Source organism: Nilaparvata lugens, chromosome 7, assembly GCF_014356525.2.
Source record: "Nilaparvata lugens isolate BPH chromosome 7, ASM1435652v1, whole genome shotgun sequence".
In the NCBI taxonomy this organism is placed as follows: domain Eukaryota; kingdom Metazoa; phylum Arthropoda; class Insecta; order Hemiptera; family Delphacidae; genus Nilaparvata; species Nilaparvata lugens.
This window is the reverse complement of record NC_052510.1, coordinates 48,511,795-48,530,577: the sequence shown is the minus strand read 5'-3', so window position 1 is coordinate 48,530,577 and position 18,783 is coordinate 48,511,795. Positions and strand designations below refer to the sequence as shown.

General features: G+C 34.8%; 1 protein-coding gene across 44 annotated transcripts in view; it reads left to right on the top strand.

The window, feature by feature from the left end:
• Nucleotides 1–18,783, top strand: part of LOC111052973 (MAP7 domain-containing protein 1) — a 331,750-nt gene that overhangs the window by 179,015 nt on the left and 133,952 nt on the right. For 6 of the 44 annotated variants that reach the window (XM_039432955.1, XM_039432949.1, XM_039432961.1 and 3 more), the window contains exon 1: nucleotides 3,455–3,719. The exons of 18 other annotated variants lie outside the window; for them this stretch is intronic. In XM_039432955.1, the coding sequence (XP_039288889.1) occupies nucleotides 3,503–3,719 (217 nt within the window). In that variant the 5' untranslated portion in view covers nucleotides 3,455–3,502. Of the gene's footprint in view, nucleotides 1–3,453; nucleotides 3,720–13,495; nucleotides 13,530–18,783 lie in introns of those variants that run through there. 20 more of the 44 variants (XM_039432991.1, XM_039432993.1, XM_039432983.1 and 17 more) reach the window with 6 other exon arrangements.

Here is an 18,783-nt window from a genome sequence, read left to right as displayed (position 1 = left end):
TAAATAATCCTCGCAGTCGATTATCCGCCTCTTCAATGCCTATCACTGTTGGGCGCCAAATCATGTGGAGCTCTTCCTGGGGAGTCACTCTCACCTCCAAGGATAGGACAACACACATAGGATGATGTAATGCTGTATTTAATGCCCCACGTTGGCGCCAAATCATGTGGTGCGTTTTTTGACGGCTTCACACATGTAGAGTGAATCTTGTACTGAGTCAATGGTGTAGCGGCTATAAAATTCTGTAATTGCGTGCGTGGACGCTGAATGTACACCAGACTGATTGATTCACTACAAGATTCAATACAATTGTCGGAATCGCGGGAGGCCTAACACTCGCTCACCCTTGATTCTTCTAATGACAGATTGTATAATGATGAAATTTTTATAAGTAGTGTAGCAGACGCTAAACACTGAATACGGATACCTTAAAATTATTACCTGTGAAGAATGAGCATACAAAATCATACAGGTCGAGCAAAAATCCCGATGTAGATAATTTATGGGACTGCGTCTCTAATAAGTTCTGAAGGATTAAAATACGGTATTTGGACCAAATATCGTTCAGAATATACTTCGAGAACAGAGTCTTGTCGGTTTTAAGCTCTATTGTAGGATTTATATGATCTATGGCTGCCACTGCTGTACAATTGATGATTCGCTCCAAATTCGAGGTAGGTAACAGATAAAAGCTGATATATGAGCAGGTAAGGACAAAGAATAAATATCTCGATCTGACCCCACTCGCTACATCCACTTAGACCTGTTCCAATATCCAGCTTGATTCAATTATTCCAATGATCGTATTCGATCGGTTCTGATGATATAGAACGTATCAGACACAATAATTGACAGGCTTAAGAAATAATCGAACTCAGAAAGCGAATTAACAAAACTGAAATATATTATAATAAAATATGTAATCATACAGTGCAGATTCAGAATTTGATTCACAGGTTGATAATAATTTAGCATTATAGAATAGTTAAAAATTTTCTTGTGCTTGCATGATACCATGCGTGATTCAACAGAATTTTACAATTGATAAAATTTAACAGTTTGAAAAAATAGTGAAAAAAATGATTATAGAAATATTTTTTAAAATGTTCGGGGTCGTGGTTCAGGCAGCGGAGGATAGTTAATCAACTACAAATTCTTATAAATTAAATGTGAATAAATTCTAGGCTCTTAAATGCTAAAGGCTGTTCTCGAAATTCCAGTGTGCAATCTCAGTTTTCGGTTTCCTACAACGAAATTATTGTTACTACAAAGAGTGTTGCCTGTTTCTCGTTTTCTCGAAAATCTTTTCGTCAGATGAGAAATTATTTTATTGAAATGCTATTTGTTCGTGTTTGAAGAGACATATGGAACACAAACTGAGCTGTACTTTCTATTCCTTTCAGAGCGAAATTCAGATTCCAACATGAATCTTTCAACTATAAACCGTAGGCTAGTGAAAGTGTGTTAAAACACATTTGTAATCTATCTCTTTTTCAATGCAATCATTTAAGGTCAGGCCACATCAATTGCTTTTTAATTGACAACCCAATCTGCCAATCGAAAAGCTTTCTGCCCTACCGACTCTTAAAACGTCTAAAACGCTTAACATGGTCAGACCCTTTTAAAGATTAATTTTGGAAGTGAAGTAGTTTATGTGTTCTATGAACTGTTCTCATGAAATTTATGAGAATGATTATGATCCTATTTTATTCATGCGTTTAAAAAAAGGTTGCTTATCGTCGCGAAGATCTATGAATCATTGAAATGAACATTACTTATTCAGAGAATCAGTCCCACACACTCACAGCTTGCGCCTCTCATACTCAAGTCCCACGCTAGATGACACATATTTTGTTCCTCAGAAGATCCAGCAACATAGTCACCAACATAATATTGTTGTCATCCACTTGTATGGCCATGATATCGAATTGCAGTTCTCTGCAATTCTTTAAAAGCAAAGAGTCGAAAAATAGTGATTGTTTTTCTTTGAGGACCAGGGCTTCTTTTGACTACAAGCATAGGGATAGAATTGATTTGAAATCAGTTACTATGGCGGTGGAATGCAATTTAATAAAAATCTCGTTACCAGAGTTGTCAAAGAGACCTACTCTCTCCCTGGTCTCCCTTAATCGAATTCCGTTCAGATTCCTGAATCAAATCAATTATTTCTCTTGGCTTCCCAGAGAGCTATTCCTGAATATCATTTTTTTATTGTAAAATATAACGCCAAAGCGTTCGCAATTTGCAATTTAGTTTAATCTTGTAACTTGTAAATTCTGTCTGCTCTAAATCCTTGTTCAAAATTCGATTCATGGAAATTTCGTTTACATTTTGGGTACCTGGTACTTTCTAAAAGAATTCCGCTTAGTAGACAGTCGAAGCTTGCAAGAAATCAGCAGTCTCGTCTAGTAGATGAACTTAATCAGGCCTAAAATGCCTTCGCATCAAAACGGATCTCCATTGCCCATTTATGTTAATCATCAGATCCAATCTGTTTTGATACATGAATATCTAATTGGCTCATTAATCATTCATTTGATCTTGAACACCTCAACTTACTAAGTAGAAATTCGTATAAAATATCTTGATTGGAAATAAAATACAGGAAATCCGGAGCGTAGGTTGTGAAATAACTAATTTACAATCGATTGTGTCGTCGAATTTTAGTGACAGCGTTTCCTGTGCTTTATGGAAGCTGTATTATCCCTGAAGCTAATGTAAAGTACTAGACTTGTCAATTACCTGGTGATTGAAGCATTGTCTTCAAGATAGGTTGTTAACTTGTGACATTGGGAATGTAATAAATAGATTACCTCAATCAATAATAATATTTAAAAAAAAGTGAATTAAGACGCCAGGAAGCGTTGCGTGCGGGATCTATCATCAATCGCTTGTATCTGTGAATATGGTCTCCTAAACTTATACAACTGAGAATTATTTTAAAATGTAGTTTTCCTAAAAAGACAAGTGGTTAAACCTAGTAACGGAATCGCCGTTTTCTACGTTTTCTATTTGTTTTTCTTAGGTTTCTTCCAACATAGTGATCCCATGTGACCTTGCTGGAGAGAATCCCAAGGATAGTGCAACATCCTTGGAAATAAATGAATGAATGAATCCTTAGTGCAACATCCTGAGAGTGTAGAATATCTGCAACATTTGAACTTTCTGCGGTTTAGGGTTTACGAAATAGATTATTGTTCAGCAATCAGGGTTCTGCACACACATTAATAAAGATATTCTTTTGAGACATCTCGAACATTCCAACTTGCTGCACTTCAAAGGTTCAAAAGGGTCTATAAAGTGTAGATATACTAAAGGGTCTAAAAAGGGTCATAGTTAAGTATTGAATTTTGCAAGAAGATTACTGAAGAGAACCTGGTTTTACGACGTTTGGAATTATCATTACAGTGCAGTTTTTCTACGTTTTTGGATAAATTTGACAGTTTATAGAAACTGGTGTGTTAGTGAGGTGTTGACGACGTCTTTATGTGTGAACTGACCAATGACCGTGACTTCGATGGGAGAGAGTGGGGAAGTGGACAGAGGGCGTGCCCTTGCCGCCCTCAGGGGCATCCTGGTGCTCTCTCTGTCAAGGGAAAACTTGCCCCAACACCTGGCCGACTGTTCGCCGCCTTCGCTCGTGCCACCGCCCCCAGTCCCGCCTTCGCGGAGGCGGCGAAGAGTGCGCTTCGTGGAGGAAGATGACGCTGATGAGAATGGTCAGTTTTTAAGTGAATTGTATGAGGACTAGGCTGGCTCACATTTAGAAATATTGCCATTTGGAATTTAGAAAAATTGTGGATTTGTTATTCTAATTGTATATAGTTTTGTTTCCATATTTACATCAAGTTTTAACACTATATTCACAGTCGGTTGACAATGAATCCCATTTGAGTAGAAAGCATGCTCCAGTCAGTGAGTGAATATTTCATATCTTTCACAATTATTGGCTTTTTTCTTAGGGCTACTTTTAATATAAATGAAAATATAAATCTCAATGAAAATTGAGACTTGAAAATGGCATCAATGTCAGAAACATGTTGTGACAAAATAATTTAAAAGGGTACTGACATTTATATTTTTATTTATCTTTCACAATAATAATTATTAATATAGTCTGCAAGTTGTCATTGTAGTGTTGAAACTTGATGTAACATATTTACAGTTATTGATGGATAGAGAAATTCAAGACTACGGTACCATATTTACCTATTAGTTTTTGAAGTTTCATTAATTATCCATTTTTCAAATTGGACTCATTCACACAAATGGTAACTTGTAAATCTTGAATACACTAAACTTTCAATATTCTTATTTCGTTCACAAGTACTACATTTCTAACATTCTTTTTTTGTCGCCAATAAGGCTGGGTTGGGTTTATAGCAAACTATATTATGTTTCCAAAGATCAGACTTGTGAAATTTTTCTTTCCTTTGAAAAATGTGTATTTTTATAGCATTGAAATCTTTCAATTACGTTAGATCCTCTGTAGCATTTCAGATGTGTAGCTGTAGAAGACCACACTCTTGTGAAGAAGTGTTCGACAATGCGACTTAATAGGTGGAACATGATTCGAGGATTAATCACATTTTATTTATTGGTGGAAGGTGAAAGAACGCTTGAAAGAATAATCACATTCTATCCTATACTCCATATACAGAGTGCTTATAAAAGGACTTTACAACTTTGAAAGCACATAAATATTATTGAAATTACTTACAGAATTGAAAAAGATGTAATTTTGTTATAAAACACTTCAAGTTGAAGGTGTGGGTGTTAATTTGGTTCGATGTGACAGCCGTTGGTAATGGGACATACATACCACCAATATAATAGATTTCTTGCCACACTCGTACCTGTTTGGAACTTTGTCTCAATTAAAAAATGTGATCTCCAATCGACAGAGGCTCCACTTGATAACTAGCCAGAATAAATATCTTGAAACGTGCCAGACATCTGTAATTTGTAGATCACAAAACCATACTCCTTTCTCTCGTCGAACAGTATTATGAAATCTAGTTGCAGATCACTATAAAAATTCACTTCAATCTGTCAGAATTGCTTGAATAAGAGGCATTGATTTTATTTTATTAGGAATGCTGACAGTTTGACTACACTGGACACAGGAATCTTGTTCACAGCTGAGTACCTTGACACTGATGTATGTGATTGGTTGTTGCCTACAGTCAGTATTCGTCATAAACAACATGAATGCTTCCCATTCAGTTTATGCTGACATTTTGATGTGAATCTCATCATAGTGCTATGCTTTCCTTGTACTGGAGTTTCCTCCGTGTAGGTGAGTTGATGAAGACCGACCGACCCACTGCAGACTGTATCTGGAGCGTACAGCAGTTGAATATGTATGTTCCAGATTGTATACACACTTAGATTCACTTGGAAATGTCAGTATTAGTTGAACGGAAAGTTCAGTGATGTTATTCCAAACCTCTCTGTATGTTCTAGATTGTGTAGACTATACTGAGATCCACTTTAAACTGACAGCTTGGGTTTAATGGGGAAGTATTGGCGTTATCTATAAGGATAGCTGTCAGTTTGAAGTTGATCTGACTACAGTGTAGCATACATGCAACGTTGGACGGTATCGGTAGACCGTGACTAACTAAATCAATTAAGCCCCTTGCTGCAAGCTGCAATCTCCAAGCTCACCTCTCTAAGTACAAAGTCCTTCCTGTAGTCTATAATGGTCGAGACGGAACTCAGCTTCTAGTTTATGCCAGGCACACTAGTGTGGTTTACTGTAATCTGTGATCTGCGAGTGGATCTCTCCCTTGAAGTGTTTGAGCTGGGGTTGTAGGAAGGTTAAATTCCATCTTTTGCAAGTTAAAAATAATTTTTTATGTGTGTATATTTCCTGAAACAAGGGAAAATAATGAATGTGGAGTAATTTTACTTATTTTTTCCATTTAATTGTCATTTTTACAAGAGAATTGAGTTCGTTTTTCGGTAATTCTTCAAAATTATATTTTTAATATGTGAATATTTCCTATTTTAGTTATAATAATGTGAAATATTTCTTCTCTGTTTAGTTTTGAAGCATCTAAATTTGAGAATCTACTTTGTGAAAATACTTGAGGACTGAAAATTTTGTGAATTGAAAAACTACAAGACTTAACCTATTTCGGACTATGTGTAACCTTATCTCAATTTGTGAGAGGAATAGCACAAGGATACGTTATTTTTCCTCTCCCTATCATTTTGATAATGTACAAAGAATAAAGAATGACTGACCGGGAGAGAAAAACCAAGGATACTCCTTGTACTATTTCTCTCCCAAATTCAGATTTACATTTTCAAAGTTAAAAATAAGGTTATGATTCCACTCTTCTGAAATTTAGTCAATTTTCACTTAAAAACAACAAAAACTGAGAATTTTAAATTTTGACGGTTGAAAAACTAGATAAAACACAAAAGTATTATACTCATTCAAATATTCATAAAAATATTCAATCATTGTACAAAACACTATAATAATATTATGACAATGGAGGGAAACTAGGCTGTGCCTGTACCAGCTAGGCTGATTTTTGAGTTGAAATTGAGGTTGTTTTTCCAAGTCTATCACTTGAAGTCGCTTTATCAAATTTTGTTCCAACTATCAAACCCGTTTAATCAATGTATGGTCGCATTTATTATAAAGTGTTTCAATTAAATCAGCTGATGGTTTAAACTAGAATTTGTGTTGTGCCCTTATGTGAAAAGCGGGAGAAGGGGTACCCAAAATGAGATTGATTTATTTTAAAGTAGCTTTTTATTTGAATTTGAGGTTTTATTTCTGAGTTTTCCACTTAAGATACCCAACAATGAAATATGAACTAAATAGCCTACTGGTTTAGAATGCCCATTTTATGACGTCAGCCATGGAGATGAGGCTGAAGATACTTGGATTTAATTCATGAAACTTCCAATTAGGAATAAGGTTATTCATTCTCATCTTTTACTTTACTTTGAAGTGAAAATACATTCCCTTCTAGCACCAACTTACAATACAGAGAAATTCATCTCCCAAAACATGAATGTAGGCCTAATTGTTTCTTTGACTGTAATTGCCTAGAATAATACAATTTCTGAACTAATTAGTACAGTAAATAACTCTTTGAGAAGAGCACAGATGTTATTCGGACTGGAAAATACTAATTGAACTTCAGAGAGGTTTATTAAAGCTTTGAGTATGAATTTAATCCAACCCATTATCATTAGTCTAAACTTCTAAACAGATAAATAATCTGCTTTTTGTCTTATCTGTGTCAGTGTCATTACCCAGCAATAGTATGTAATGATAATAGAAACTGAAAAACGTAATTTAGAAAATAAGAGAAGAATAATTCTTGATTGTGAATGTATGAGGATTGGATTGAATAATGCATCAATTTCCAAAGTCTTATTTGTGTCATCAGCCTACTTAGATGGTATGACATTTTATTAGAAAAATTATAAATAATATAGAAAAAAATAAGGAATTATTCTACTTTATAAAAAATAAAATAAGGAATGAAGAGTAAAATTCTTGATTGTGAATTCATGAAAATTGGATTGAATAATGAACATCAATTCCTATACATTGCATAAATTTATTTTCAATGAACGAGCATGATTCTAGAGAATTCTAATAGAGGTCACATTGGCCCAATATAACAATAATCAGTATGTTTGTTGTTGTGATAACAAATAACGTGTTTATTCGAAATATTCGTTCATTAACGAAATTACAATCATCATCCCCGTGGAATATTTCAACTTGTTGAGCCATAATTATGAATAACAGGCAATTTGTGCAAATAACTACGAGCTATTCTCTAATAATGATGTCAAGTTGAAGCAGTGTTTGTATTTATGATTACATTGGAGTGGTATGATCTGTGTTGGAATTTCACCATTAATCTCGACGCTCATCTCTGGCTTGTATGTATGGGTGGCATGTGCCATAGCCAGATCTGGTCCTTCTCTTGATGTTGGATTGTTTAGATGTACATCAATGATAATGATGATCACTCCTTGTTCAGGCCTAGAATCTATGCTCTGAATTGAACGTGATGCTACGATATCCTCTGATTCTGGATCTACTAGAATGAACTTACTATAGGAGATGGTCTTCTTGCTGAATTTAGATGAAAGATTTATTTTGAATTGAATGAAAAAGACAAAGAAATTGTCAAAAACCACAGATTTATTGATACTTAGAAAGACCGGTTTCGGTTATTACACCATTGTTAATCTCTGATAAACTCTCTCTGATGAATAATTACCACAATATCAACTTCTCAACTTCACAAAAAGTTAAAGATTTATTTACTTATCTATTTTCAATGGAAATGACACTAATGTCATAACATTGGTACAAAAATCAGTGGAACAAAAAGAACCAATTTCATGTTATTCACTGTACAGGCCAAATAAGCTTATTCGATACAATCTGGTAGAATATGTAGCAAATGTAAGTTGGATAGTCTTCTGGTAATTTTCTCTGTTTATGTACTTGGTTTTTCAATAACATTTTTTTCTCTTTGTTGCAGGTAAGAACTTGAACTACACTATTCTATAGAATAAGCAAGAAATCTTCCAATGAATAATGGAATGGACAACGGTAAGAATCACTTTTTCTACAGCTATTAATAGAGCTATAGAGCTGAACGTAAAAGTTTCATAGCCAAGTTATTAAAAGAAATAATATTTTACTTGGAAAAATTAAATTCATTCATAGTTTCTAATAATATTTGAGGACGGTTAGGTAATTCAATTTGATGCAGCAGTCTTTCTTCATCAGCATTTTTTCCACCCTTTACTATTCTGTTCTCCAAATGGGCAATCCTTCAACTGACTCCTTCCCATTGAATGTTTGTCTCTTGGAACTGAAGTATGTGCACTAACATATTTTTTCCAAATCGTTTCTTTTCATACCATATGCAGTTCAATTATTAGTTTATATTATGTAAATTCATCTGAAACTTTGCTATATTGTATATACTGAGTCACTGTTAATCTTGTAGAACCGTTCCAGAATGGAATAAAAACACATATAATTGTCAAATTATACAGTTTTTAGAAAGTAGAATTCTACAGTTTTACTGTAGAATTTGACATATGTGTGTTTTCATTTCATTTTTGTATATAGTGTATAATCAATACCTACTATTACTTCCAAGTAATAGTAGGTATTGGTATAAGCTAGTATATATTGTAATCTACATAAAGTAGATCTACTCAATCAATCAATTAGTGTGTTGAATAGGTATTATCTGAGGTGGTTGAATGGGCATCGAATTCACGGATGATATTAATAGTTCTTTCGATAAGTATTTTCACATTCCTCTTCTTGAATATATGAGTATATCACCGTACAACAACAGCTATCATCATGATAGACTTAACAGACTTGTAAAATTAACAGGAGGTATCAATCCTCTCAACTGTTGTTGGAAATACTAACACCTGACACTGCAGGTTCATCAACTAAGTAGCCAAGTTAGATCGGTCAAACTGATTCCTTCAAGTGTTGATACAGTGTTCTCAAGCCCTGACCTTAGCTTGTCGGTCGAAACTCAGCCGACTGTTTGGAACTCACTCGGTTGAGATGTATTTATGGAGTAGGCCCACAGCCCACGGTGTCAGCTGCCGCCTGAAACGAAGACCGTGTCAAGTAGTTTGGGCGTGGGATGAGATGAGTTGGTCGTAGCATTGGCAAGTGCCCGTTGAGGAGGCGGGATGCTCCTCCGCTGGAGGTCAAGAAGTTTGGTGGGATAGGACCGCACTCTGCTGACTTGGAATTTTCGGCAGCTCCGTTTATTCAGACGCGATCAAGAAGCTCTTGTGTTCCTAGTCTGCTTCTCTTGTTACTTTCGCACAGAATAGACTCATTTAAGATCAAAGAGAAAAGGGATAAGATGGGGTAACTAGCTCCAATTTTAAGCTCGCTTTCTTCTTCAACACTTTCGGTAGATTTTCTCTGCTGAAGCAATGGTGTAACTTACAAGTGCTCTAGGCTTTTTCAGGTTCATAAAAATAAAAACACCCTTTCAATATTCTCGTTTCTACACAATATGTTTTTGTTATTTAGGGCTACATATAAGTAGCCCTAAATAACAAGTGAACATTATTTTTAGGTTATATACTTTTTTGTAGTAATAGAGGTGATATCTTGATTGATGTTGTCCATCTACCAATCAAAGATTGTCTTATGAGATTGTTGTCGTATTCTGAAGGTTTTTGAATTAGGAGCGTGAGTATACCCTTATGTTTTTATTTTTATTTCATCAAAATTTTCTGATAATTTCATTCTCTTCTCTCATAGTGATTCAAATGGCAGTTCTATTCAATTTCAATTCATCTGTCTTCAAGGCAATATAATGTAGAAATGAAACAGTGCCTCGTAGTTTTATCAATGTATTGTATGTATTTACTGTCAATGAATTTCTCTTGAATTTATCAATTATCTATATCGACTTATCAATAAATTGTATTCATATATAATAATAATAATAAAAGAGAAAAGAATTTGCAGGATACATCAGGATACAATAGAGGAAACATGTACAGGATAGGAAATTCACGAATGATGCATCATCATATCTGAACTACTCAATTGATTAATTTTGCATATAGAATCTTAATTTACCGAAGATGGATGGTTATAGACCTATTTAAAATTTACACGATTTCAGTGGCTCAAGTTTTCAGTTTGTCAAGTTTATTAATCAGACCCTTGTTGAGCACGGGTTACCTGCTAGTTGTCAATAAATGGATGAATGAACGAATAAATAAAGGTTTCAAAGTTAAAAGAGAGTTGAAATACAACAGTTTTCTCATGATATCATTATCAATGCTATTCAAGTAAGATCTGTGGAACTGCTCTTGAAAGCCGCTATAATCTTTGTAAAAGGATTGTGAGCGGGCACCTCCTTACATATTAATGTTAGCAGCGTTACATCGGTTCTATGACGTTTTTAGCTTTCCGCCAGCCTTTGCTTTCCAGTTCCATTCATCTTTCGTTTTCTGGCCGCAAATCATTTTACAGGAATCTTTCTCCTCGAATAGGAGTGCTGAATTATTTGAGAACCACTTCATTTTAGTGTTGCCTTGCAATGCTAGACGATAGACCGTGTAGGGAAGTGGGAAGTAAGCTTTCTCGTTTGTGGCTCGCTTTTTCGAGTCTCGCATACAACATACAACAGTTTTCTCCATACATAATACACAGGCTTATGACAGTTTCCTTTTTCCTCTTCTCGAGTCGTACATTCAATTTTTCCGCCTTCGAAGCCTTCACAATCACTGCGTCCCCTCTGCCTGTCAAATCTAGTTTTTCTTCCCGTATGTCACAAATCACGTCTTGCCTTTCTCCACCACCCTCTCACTCCTTCTCACTGCTCCCTCACTCCTTCCTCGTTTCGACCACGTCTTTCCGCGATCAAAATTGAATTTCTAGATTGCTTGCAATTTTTCATTCATCATTGAACATGCCGTAGAAAATTGCCTCCTTTCTGTTGGAAAATGTCAATATTAGCGTGTAAATAGAAATACAATTCAATCACTTTAGTTATTTAGTTACTGTTAAGCTTTATGGTCAATCTGGTCAGCATTTTGCTTTACCTTGCGTGATCTAACAAAGCTGTTCCTTTTTGCAATTAGTATTTGATTGACAGGCTTCAAAACAGTTTATTTTTGAAATAAATTTTTATATGAAAATCTATATTAAATTTTCACTTCGATATGGATATTTAATCTTATTTGACATCTTAATATGTATACTTTCTTGATATAAGAAGTTCCATTTTTCGGTATTAAGGTGAAATGTGAAAAAGTTTGTGTATACATCGCACTTAGGGCTGGTTCAAGAAATCATTTGAAAGTCTATAATTGTATATTTAAAATTGTTTGATGAGCTGCTTGTACAATATATATCGTATGGTTCGTTGTCAGCTAGAACAATATAAACAATTAAAAACAATAGAGCAATTGTGATCACGTCGAAATTTTGAAATACACAGATCTCCCAGCTATCATGTCAGCTAGCTTGTACACTATATTTTATTGAATATATGATAATAACGAATTTATCTTATTTAGCTGATAAAGCTAAGCTGATACCCGCGCTACAAAACCAAATCCAGGTCACCCAGCCAGTTCAGTGCCTCATTGCCGCCACCTTGAAGGCCCACCATTCCGCCCGGGAAAAGACGCAGGGGGCATTCTTCAATAATGTGACTCATGGACAGAGTTGCTGTTTTAACGAGCAACAATTTTGGAGCTGGACTGTCACTTAGTGTTATCTCCCAGCTATCATGACAGCTAGCTTCTACAATATATTTTATTGAATATAAGATAATAACGAATTCATCTTTTCGTTCTCCAATCATATTACAATCCTACAGACCTTACTGTCTACCTTTATTTTCACCCAACAAATTTTTTACTATTTTTCCTATCACTTGAGCTCTGCTAGATGTTGTCACAATTACTCATGTAACATTGCATGTTTTGCCAGTGTTCAAGTTTTTTCTGTGATTCAAGTTCTTTTTTGCACCTGCGTATGTAATCAATGATTGTTCATATCATGAATGCTTGCTCTTATTCACTATTCGATTCTTGATACCAGGTGAGTTTTTCTGAGGAATGACTCAACAATTCTATGAAGCCCGTATCACCGGGTGAAGTCTGATTCATCAAAGTATTATCAGTCGTTGTTTGGTATTTGCAGTATTGCCATCTTTGCTTCACAAATACGGTAGTCCGATGAATGAATGCCTTATATAGAGAAGTACGTGACCTTGTTGCGTCATAGTACCTACTTGTTTGCTAGTTGCACCTCGTGTACTCTCTCTCCCTTCACTTTACTCTCTCTCACTCGAATTCTGTGCATTTTTCTAAATCCTCTCACTCTCTCTCTCTCTCTCTCTCACACTCTCTCTCTTGTTGACATTTTCACTCTTACTCTATGTATTTTCTTTCCCACCTCCGCGATATTATTGTTTTTCGTGGAAACTCCTAATTTTCACCATCGTTCATCTCATCGTTGCTCTTCTTATCTGGGATCTCTCTCACTTATTTTCAGTGTCACTCTTTCTCCATCCATTTCGCTTTATATCTCTCTTTCTTTCTTCTTCTCCTCTTTCTCTCTTTTTATTTTTGTCTCTTCTTCTAACTCTTTAAATTTATCTCTCTTTTCAAACTCATCTTACTTCTCACTGTCCCAATTATCTCTCTCTTTCTATTCATGTTGATTTGGCCAATCCCGTGTTGTGTTGTGTTGCACCTGAACAAGGTCGCGAATTTATCTCTCAACATTCCATTAGCGTGATGAAACTGCCATTTTTCTCTGTGTTACCCATTGTTTGTATGGCAAAGTTTTTTACAATGCAATCTACTTTATGAGCCTCACGTTGTTGTTCTCAATTAGAATACCGTACTAGAAGTGAATCCCCTGAAAAGTTTTTATTCCAATTGATTCAGTGTATATAACTTCTAACTTCTATGCAGAGCATGGGTTCTGATAAAAATGCACTGCAGTTTATCAAGTAGGTATTAACTTTATTTTTGCCGTATTCTGTGTGACTGTATTGTTCAAGAATATATAAATAAAAATCTGATGTTGGCGCACTCACACAAATTTCCTTGCCGTTATGAAAATTGATCACCTGTGTTCACGCGCATCTGAAGTCTACTATTTCAAAAATCTGAGCCAGCTGGTGACAGGACAATAACGCTGGAGACACACGAAGACTGATATCTCTTCATAGTGAATGATTCAATAGAATCAACAGTTGCCAACAGTTTGCAATTATTGAATAATGACATTTTCTCGAATTTCAAGCTTATTTTCAATTTTACGTGAAAATGCTACTGAACATTAATTGTAGAGATTATCATGCTCAATCTTTCCCACTTGTTTTTTTTTTTTGTTTAAATTCTATCTGAAGCCTGATAATTGGGAATCTAAAATCAAACTTTGCATAGATGGGGCGGAGCTCCTAAAATTTTTACAGATATGGGACTTGTGGCAGTTGATAGAGCAATGACTACTATAGGTATAAATTTGATCAAAATCGTTGGAGCCGTTTTCGAGAAAATCGCGAAAAACCCTGTTTTTGACAACATTTTTACCATTTCAGCCGCCATATTGAATTGCATTCGATTGAAATTGTTCGTGTCTGATCCTAATAGTATAAGGACCTTAAGTTCCAAATTTCAAGTCAATCCGTTTATTGGGAGATGAGATGTCGGGTACACAGACACACATACACTCATACAGACACATACAGACCAATACCCAAAAACCACTTTTTTGGACTCAGGGGACATTGAAACGTATAGAAATTTGGAAAATGGGGTAACTCAATTTTTTCGGAAAGCAATACTTTCCTTACCTATGGTAATAGGGCAAGGAAAGTAAAAATTGAATATACCATTTGATTCTCATAAAAATTGGAAATCAAAGTCACCTTTTCAAGATATTTTTTCAGTACTTTCAATATGTTTCAGCTTTACATCCATTTCCAAGTAAATGAACAAAATAATCAATAAACTCCTTTAATCAAATACTTCAATATTGAACTCTATGTAAATAGGAGTAGCCCTATACAAGAAACTGAACTATTGAATTCCCTATATCTATGTTTTCATATCCATCCATAAGCCCTGTTAGTGAGGTTAGAAGGCGCATTATTGAGGCTATTCATAATTGAATTTGAATTCAGTTTCTGAATTGATTCAATTAATATGATGTCCGTGATTCTTATTAATTTTATAGAGTTGATTAAACCTACTGTTTAAATCCTTTAACTTTTATACTTGAATATTTGTGTTGTTAAAACTTTTTCTTTTTTCTTCTCTGCTTTCATCAATTTTCTTCCCACAGTGGCACATGTTTTCCCTCAACCTGTTTCTATGCTCAATTGTAGGCCTATTCTTTTTATAACTTATTGGATAAGTTTTAGATAAGTTTGGATAAGTTGCCTCACATCAATGTTTCATTAAACCTCTTCAGATTGTTCTAGTCTCTAGATATACCACAATCGGAATTTTTTTAAACTCACTCTCTTCCATCATTGATTCATCATGATTACTTTCCTTCTCATTTTTTGAGATACACTTAGAAATACTAGACATTCTGTGAGATACACTAGAAACATCCATTTAGTGGATATTTTCCACTCATTCCCGTGGATTCTATAATAGTAGTAGACATTATTCATCAATCTTCATCCTAATTCCTCTTGGAAGGTAATAGCCGTACTCACTTTCGCCCCAATTTTCCTGCTTCAAGAAACTAAAATGACAAAATCAAGTGTAATTTCACAAAACTGAATAAATTGCCTCACATCAATGTTTCATTAAACCTCTTCAGATTGTTCTAGTCTCTAGATATACCACAATCGGAATTTTTTTAAACTCACTCTCTTCCATCATTGATTCATCATGATTACTTTCCTTCTCATTTTTTGAGATACACTTAGAAATACTAGACATTCTGTGAGATACACTAGAAACATCCATTTAGTGGATATTTTCCACTCATTCCCGTGGATTCTATAATAGTAGTAGACATTATTCATCAATCTTCATCCTAATTCCTCTTGGAAGGTAATAGCCGTACTCACTTTCGCCCCAATTTTCCTGCTTCAAGAAACTAAAATGACAAAATCAAGTGTAATTTCACAAAACTGAATAAATTGCCTCACATCAATGTTTCATTAAACCTCTTCAGATTGTTCTAGTCTCTAGATATACCACAATCGGAATTTTTTTAAACTCACTCTCTTCCATCATTGATTCATCATGATTACTTTCCTTCTCATTTTTTGAGATACACTTAGAAATACTAGACATTCTGTGAGATACACTAGAAACATCCATTTAGTGGATATTTTCCACTCATTCCCGTGGATTCTATAATAGTAGTAGACATTATTCATCAATCTTCATCCTAATTCCTCTTGGAAGGTAATAGCCGTACTCACTTTCGCCCCAATTTTCCTGCTTCAAGAAACTAAAATGACAAAATCAAGTGTAATTTCACAAAACTGAATAAATTGCCTCACATCAATGTTTCATTAAACCTCTTCAGATTGTTCTAGTCTCTAGATATACCACAATCGGAATTTTTTTAAACTCACTCTCTTCCATCATTGATTCATCATGATTACTTTCCTTCTCATTTTTTGAGATACACTTAGAAATACTAGACATTCTGTGAGATACACTAGAAACATCCATTTAGTGGATATTTTCCACTCATTCCCGTGGATTCTATAATAGTAGTAGACATTATTCATCAATATTCATCCTGACTCCTCTTGAAGGATACCGGATTCATTTCATCCATATCATCTCCCCAATCTTTCTGCTTCAAGAAATCAAAACAACAAAATCACGTGTAATTCACAAAATTGAAAAATTGCCCCAAATCAATGTTTTATTACAACCTCTTTAGATTATTCTAGTCTCTAGAAGACCAACAACAATCGGAATCCTTTTAAAATTCACTCTGTTCCATCATTGATTCAAGATTACTTTCCTTCTCATTTTGTAAGATACTCTCAGATATAGTTGACATTTTGTGACAGTTCGTTTCCAGTTTGAGCATTGTAATTCGTCTATTTGGTTTGAAAAATGCAGTCTGGACTCTCCACATATTACTCCAGACTCTAGTGTACTTATTTTAATCGGCAGTTCTTGATTCACAGCATTGTTTAAAATATATTTCCATCTTGCAAATACAAAGAAATAGTCATATATCACGAGTTCATTTAGAGGAAATCACAAACATGGTTCAACACCTATCATCTTCAGTGTCACTGTGACACAAAAATTGAAATATCGTCAGTAACACAGTAAATATATCATAGTGTCACCGAACATGACATTATAGTTGTTGAAACCTGTTTGTGTTTTTCTCCAAATGAATTCGTGATATTTGACTATATCTTTGTGTTCTCATTATTAATAAATTTCACTACATGTCTCCAAACTCTGTGCAATATCTCCATTTATTGAGATGTCCAATTTTGTCTTCTGTCAGTGCATTACAATTATTACAATTCATTTGATCATTACAATTCGTCTTTGGTCAGTCTAGACTGTATGGGATCGATATAGTCTAGTAGTAAGTCTGTTAGTAGTGTAGTAGGGCAATCTTGAAGCATACGCCTGAACAAATAAGGCAACAGTGTAAGAGGACGTTAAAGTGTATTATAAAGCAACTAATCGCATGTTATGGCCGTAACGGAGTTAAGCTGTGGAATGAACAACAGCTGCTGGTCAGGCCAATTAATTATTTAGCACGATTTGGGATTGCTGAGGTTATGGACGGCTGCCGTCGAGTTGCGTGCCTGGTCAGATTTGCAACCTCTAGCTTCCACACTTGAATAATTGATAGAGAAATTTGGAATTTTGTACATTAAGAGTTGATAGAAAATTTGGGATCAACGAGGTGATTCATTAATTTTGTACATGCTTTCAATTCAGTCTTGATAGAGAAATTTGGGATTTTTACATTTTCAGTAGGTAGGAAATTTGGGATCAACATGGAATTCATAATATTCTATACATGCATTATCTGATAGATGATTCAATTCAGCCATCTATAGATGCAGAACGAGTCGCGTTGAAGATCGATGCCACCAAACAGTTGTTGTGCAATGATGAAAACATTTGGACTCATTCACATGGATAAAGTTGAAAAAGATACATTCGTCGAGCTGAAAGCCCTAATTTCAAACAGTTTGAACGCTCAAAAAATGTTCAAAAACGTCAAAAAAAGGAACAAATTATATGAATCGTGTTGGAAATTTCTTCCTCTTTCCAACCATATCCTCAACATTAAATTTTGACTGATAGCTCTCTAGTTATTGATGTTCTAAAAAATATCGAGAAATCGATTTATCTCGAAAACGAAGGTCGTTATAAGTAAATTTTACTGTACATTGTTCTTTGCAAATTTAAAGTAGAATTCATTCATCCATTCATTTATTTATTGTACAAAATACTACTATACAATCATAATTATAATTATTACATTGAAGGATAAACTAGGCTGAGCCTGTACTATTTCTCTTCAAAAATTTTGATAAAAGTTAATGTTGTCCAAAGGATGAGGTTATGATATCACACACTGCTTCGTCACTTGATTTTTGGTCCAGGAATAATTATTTGAAGATTTTGAATTTTGAAGAATCTATGGTTTTTTGTTTATTTTCAATATCTTCCCATAGACTCTTAACAGAGTATGAAAATTGTCAAAAAATGCTTGAAAAAAAGGTCTTCGACTGTTACACCTTTCGTGGGATATCCTGTATAGAAAATGCTCTTGAGCTGAAATCATCATTATCGACCACCTGACCGTTCTGTTTGTACATTACCCTATGCTGAAATAATAATTTTTGTACTGTTATATCCAAAAACCAACATCATTTCCAGCTTGGTGTGAATTTCAATTAATATTGTGATAACACAACGTTACAGAACTACCAATCCCTTTCATGGCATATTATATTATGGCACAGATATGCTGTCACCGTGATGTGTCGGCAAGGTCGAAATGGAGAATGGAGTGCAGTGTGATAAGTTGGAGCAAGTTATATGCTATCTCTTGTCGTCCGCCTCATTAACCGCCTTACATGTTATTTGATAGTGCTTCCACCTCCCACACAGTCCTACCCTTCCTCTTTATCCTTGCTCCTTAGTTACACTGCAAGCCCGGCAACGTCTTTGCTAAGATACATTCCATTATTACTAGACGTGCTGGGAGTTGTCACAATCTTGGTATGTGAG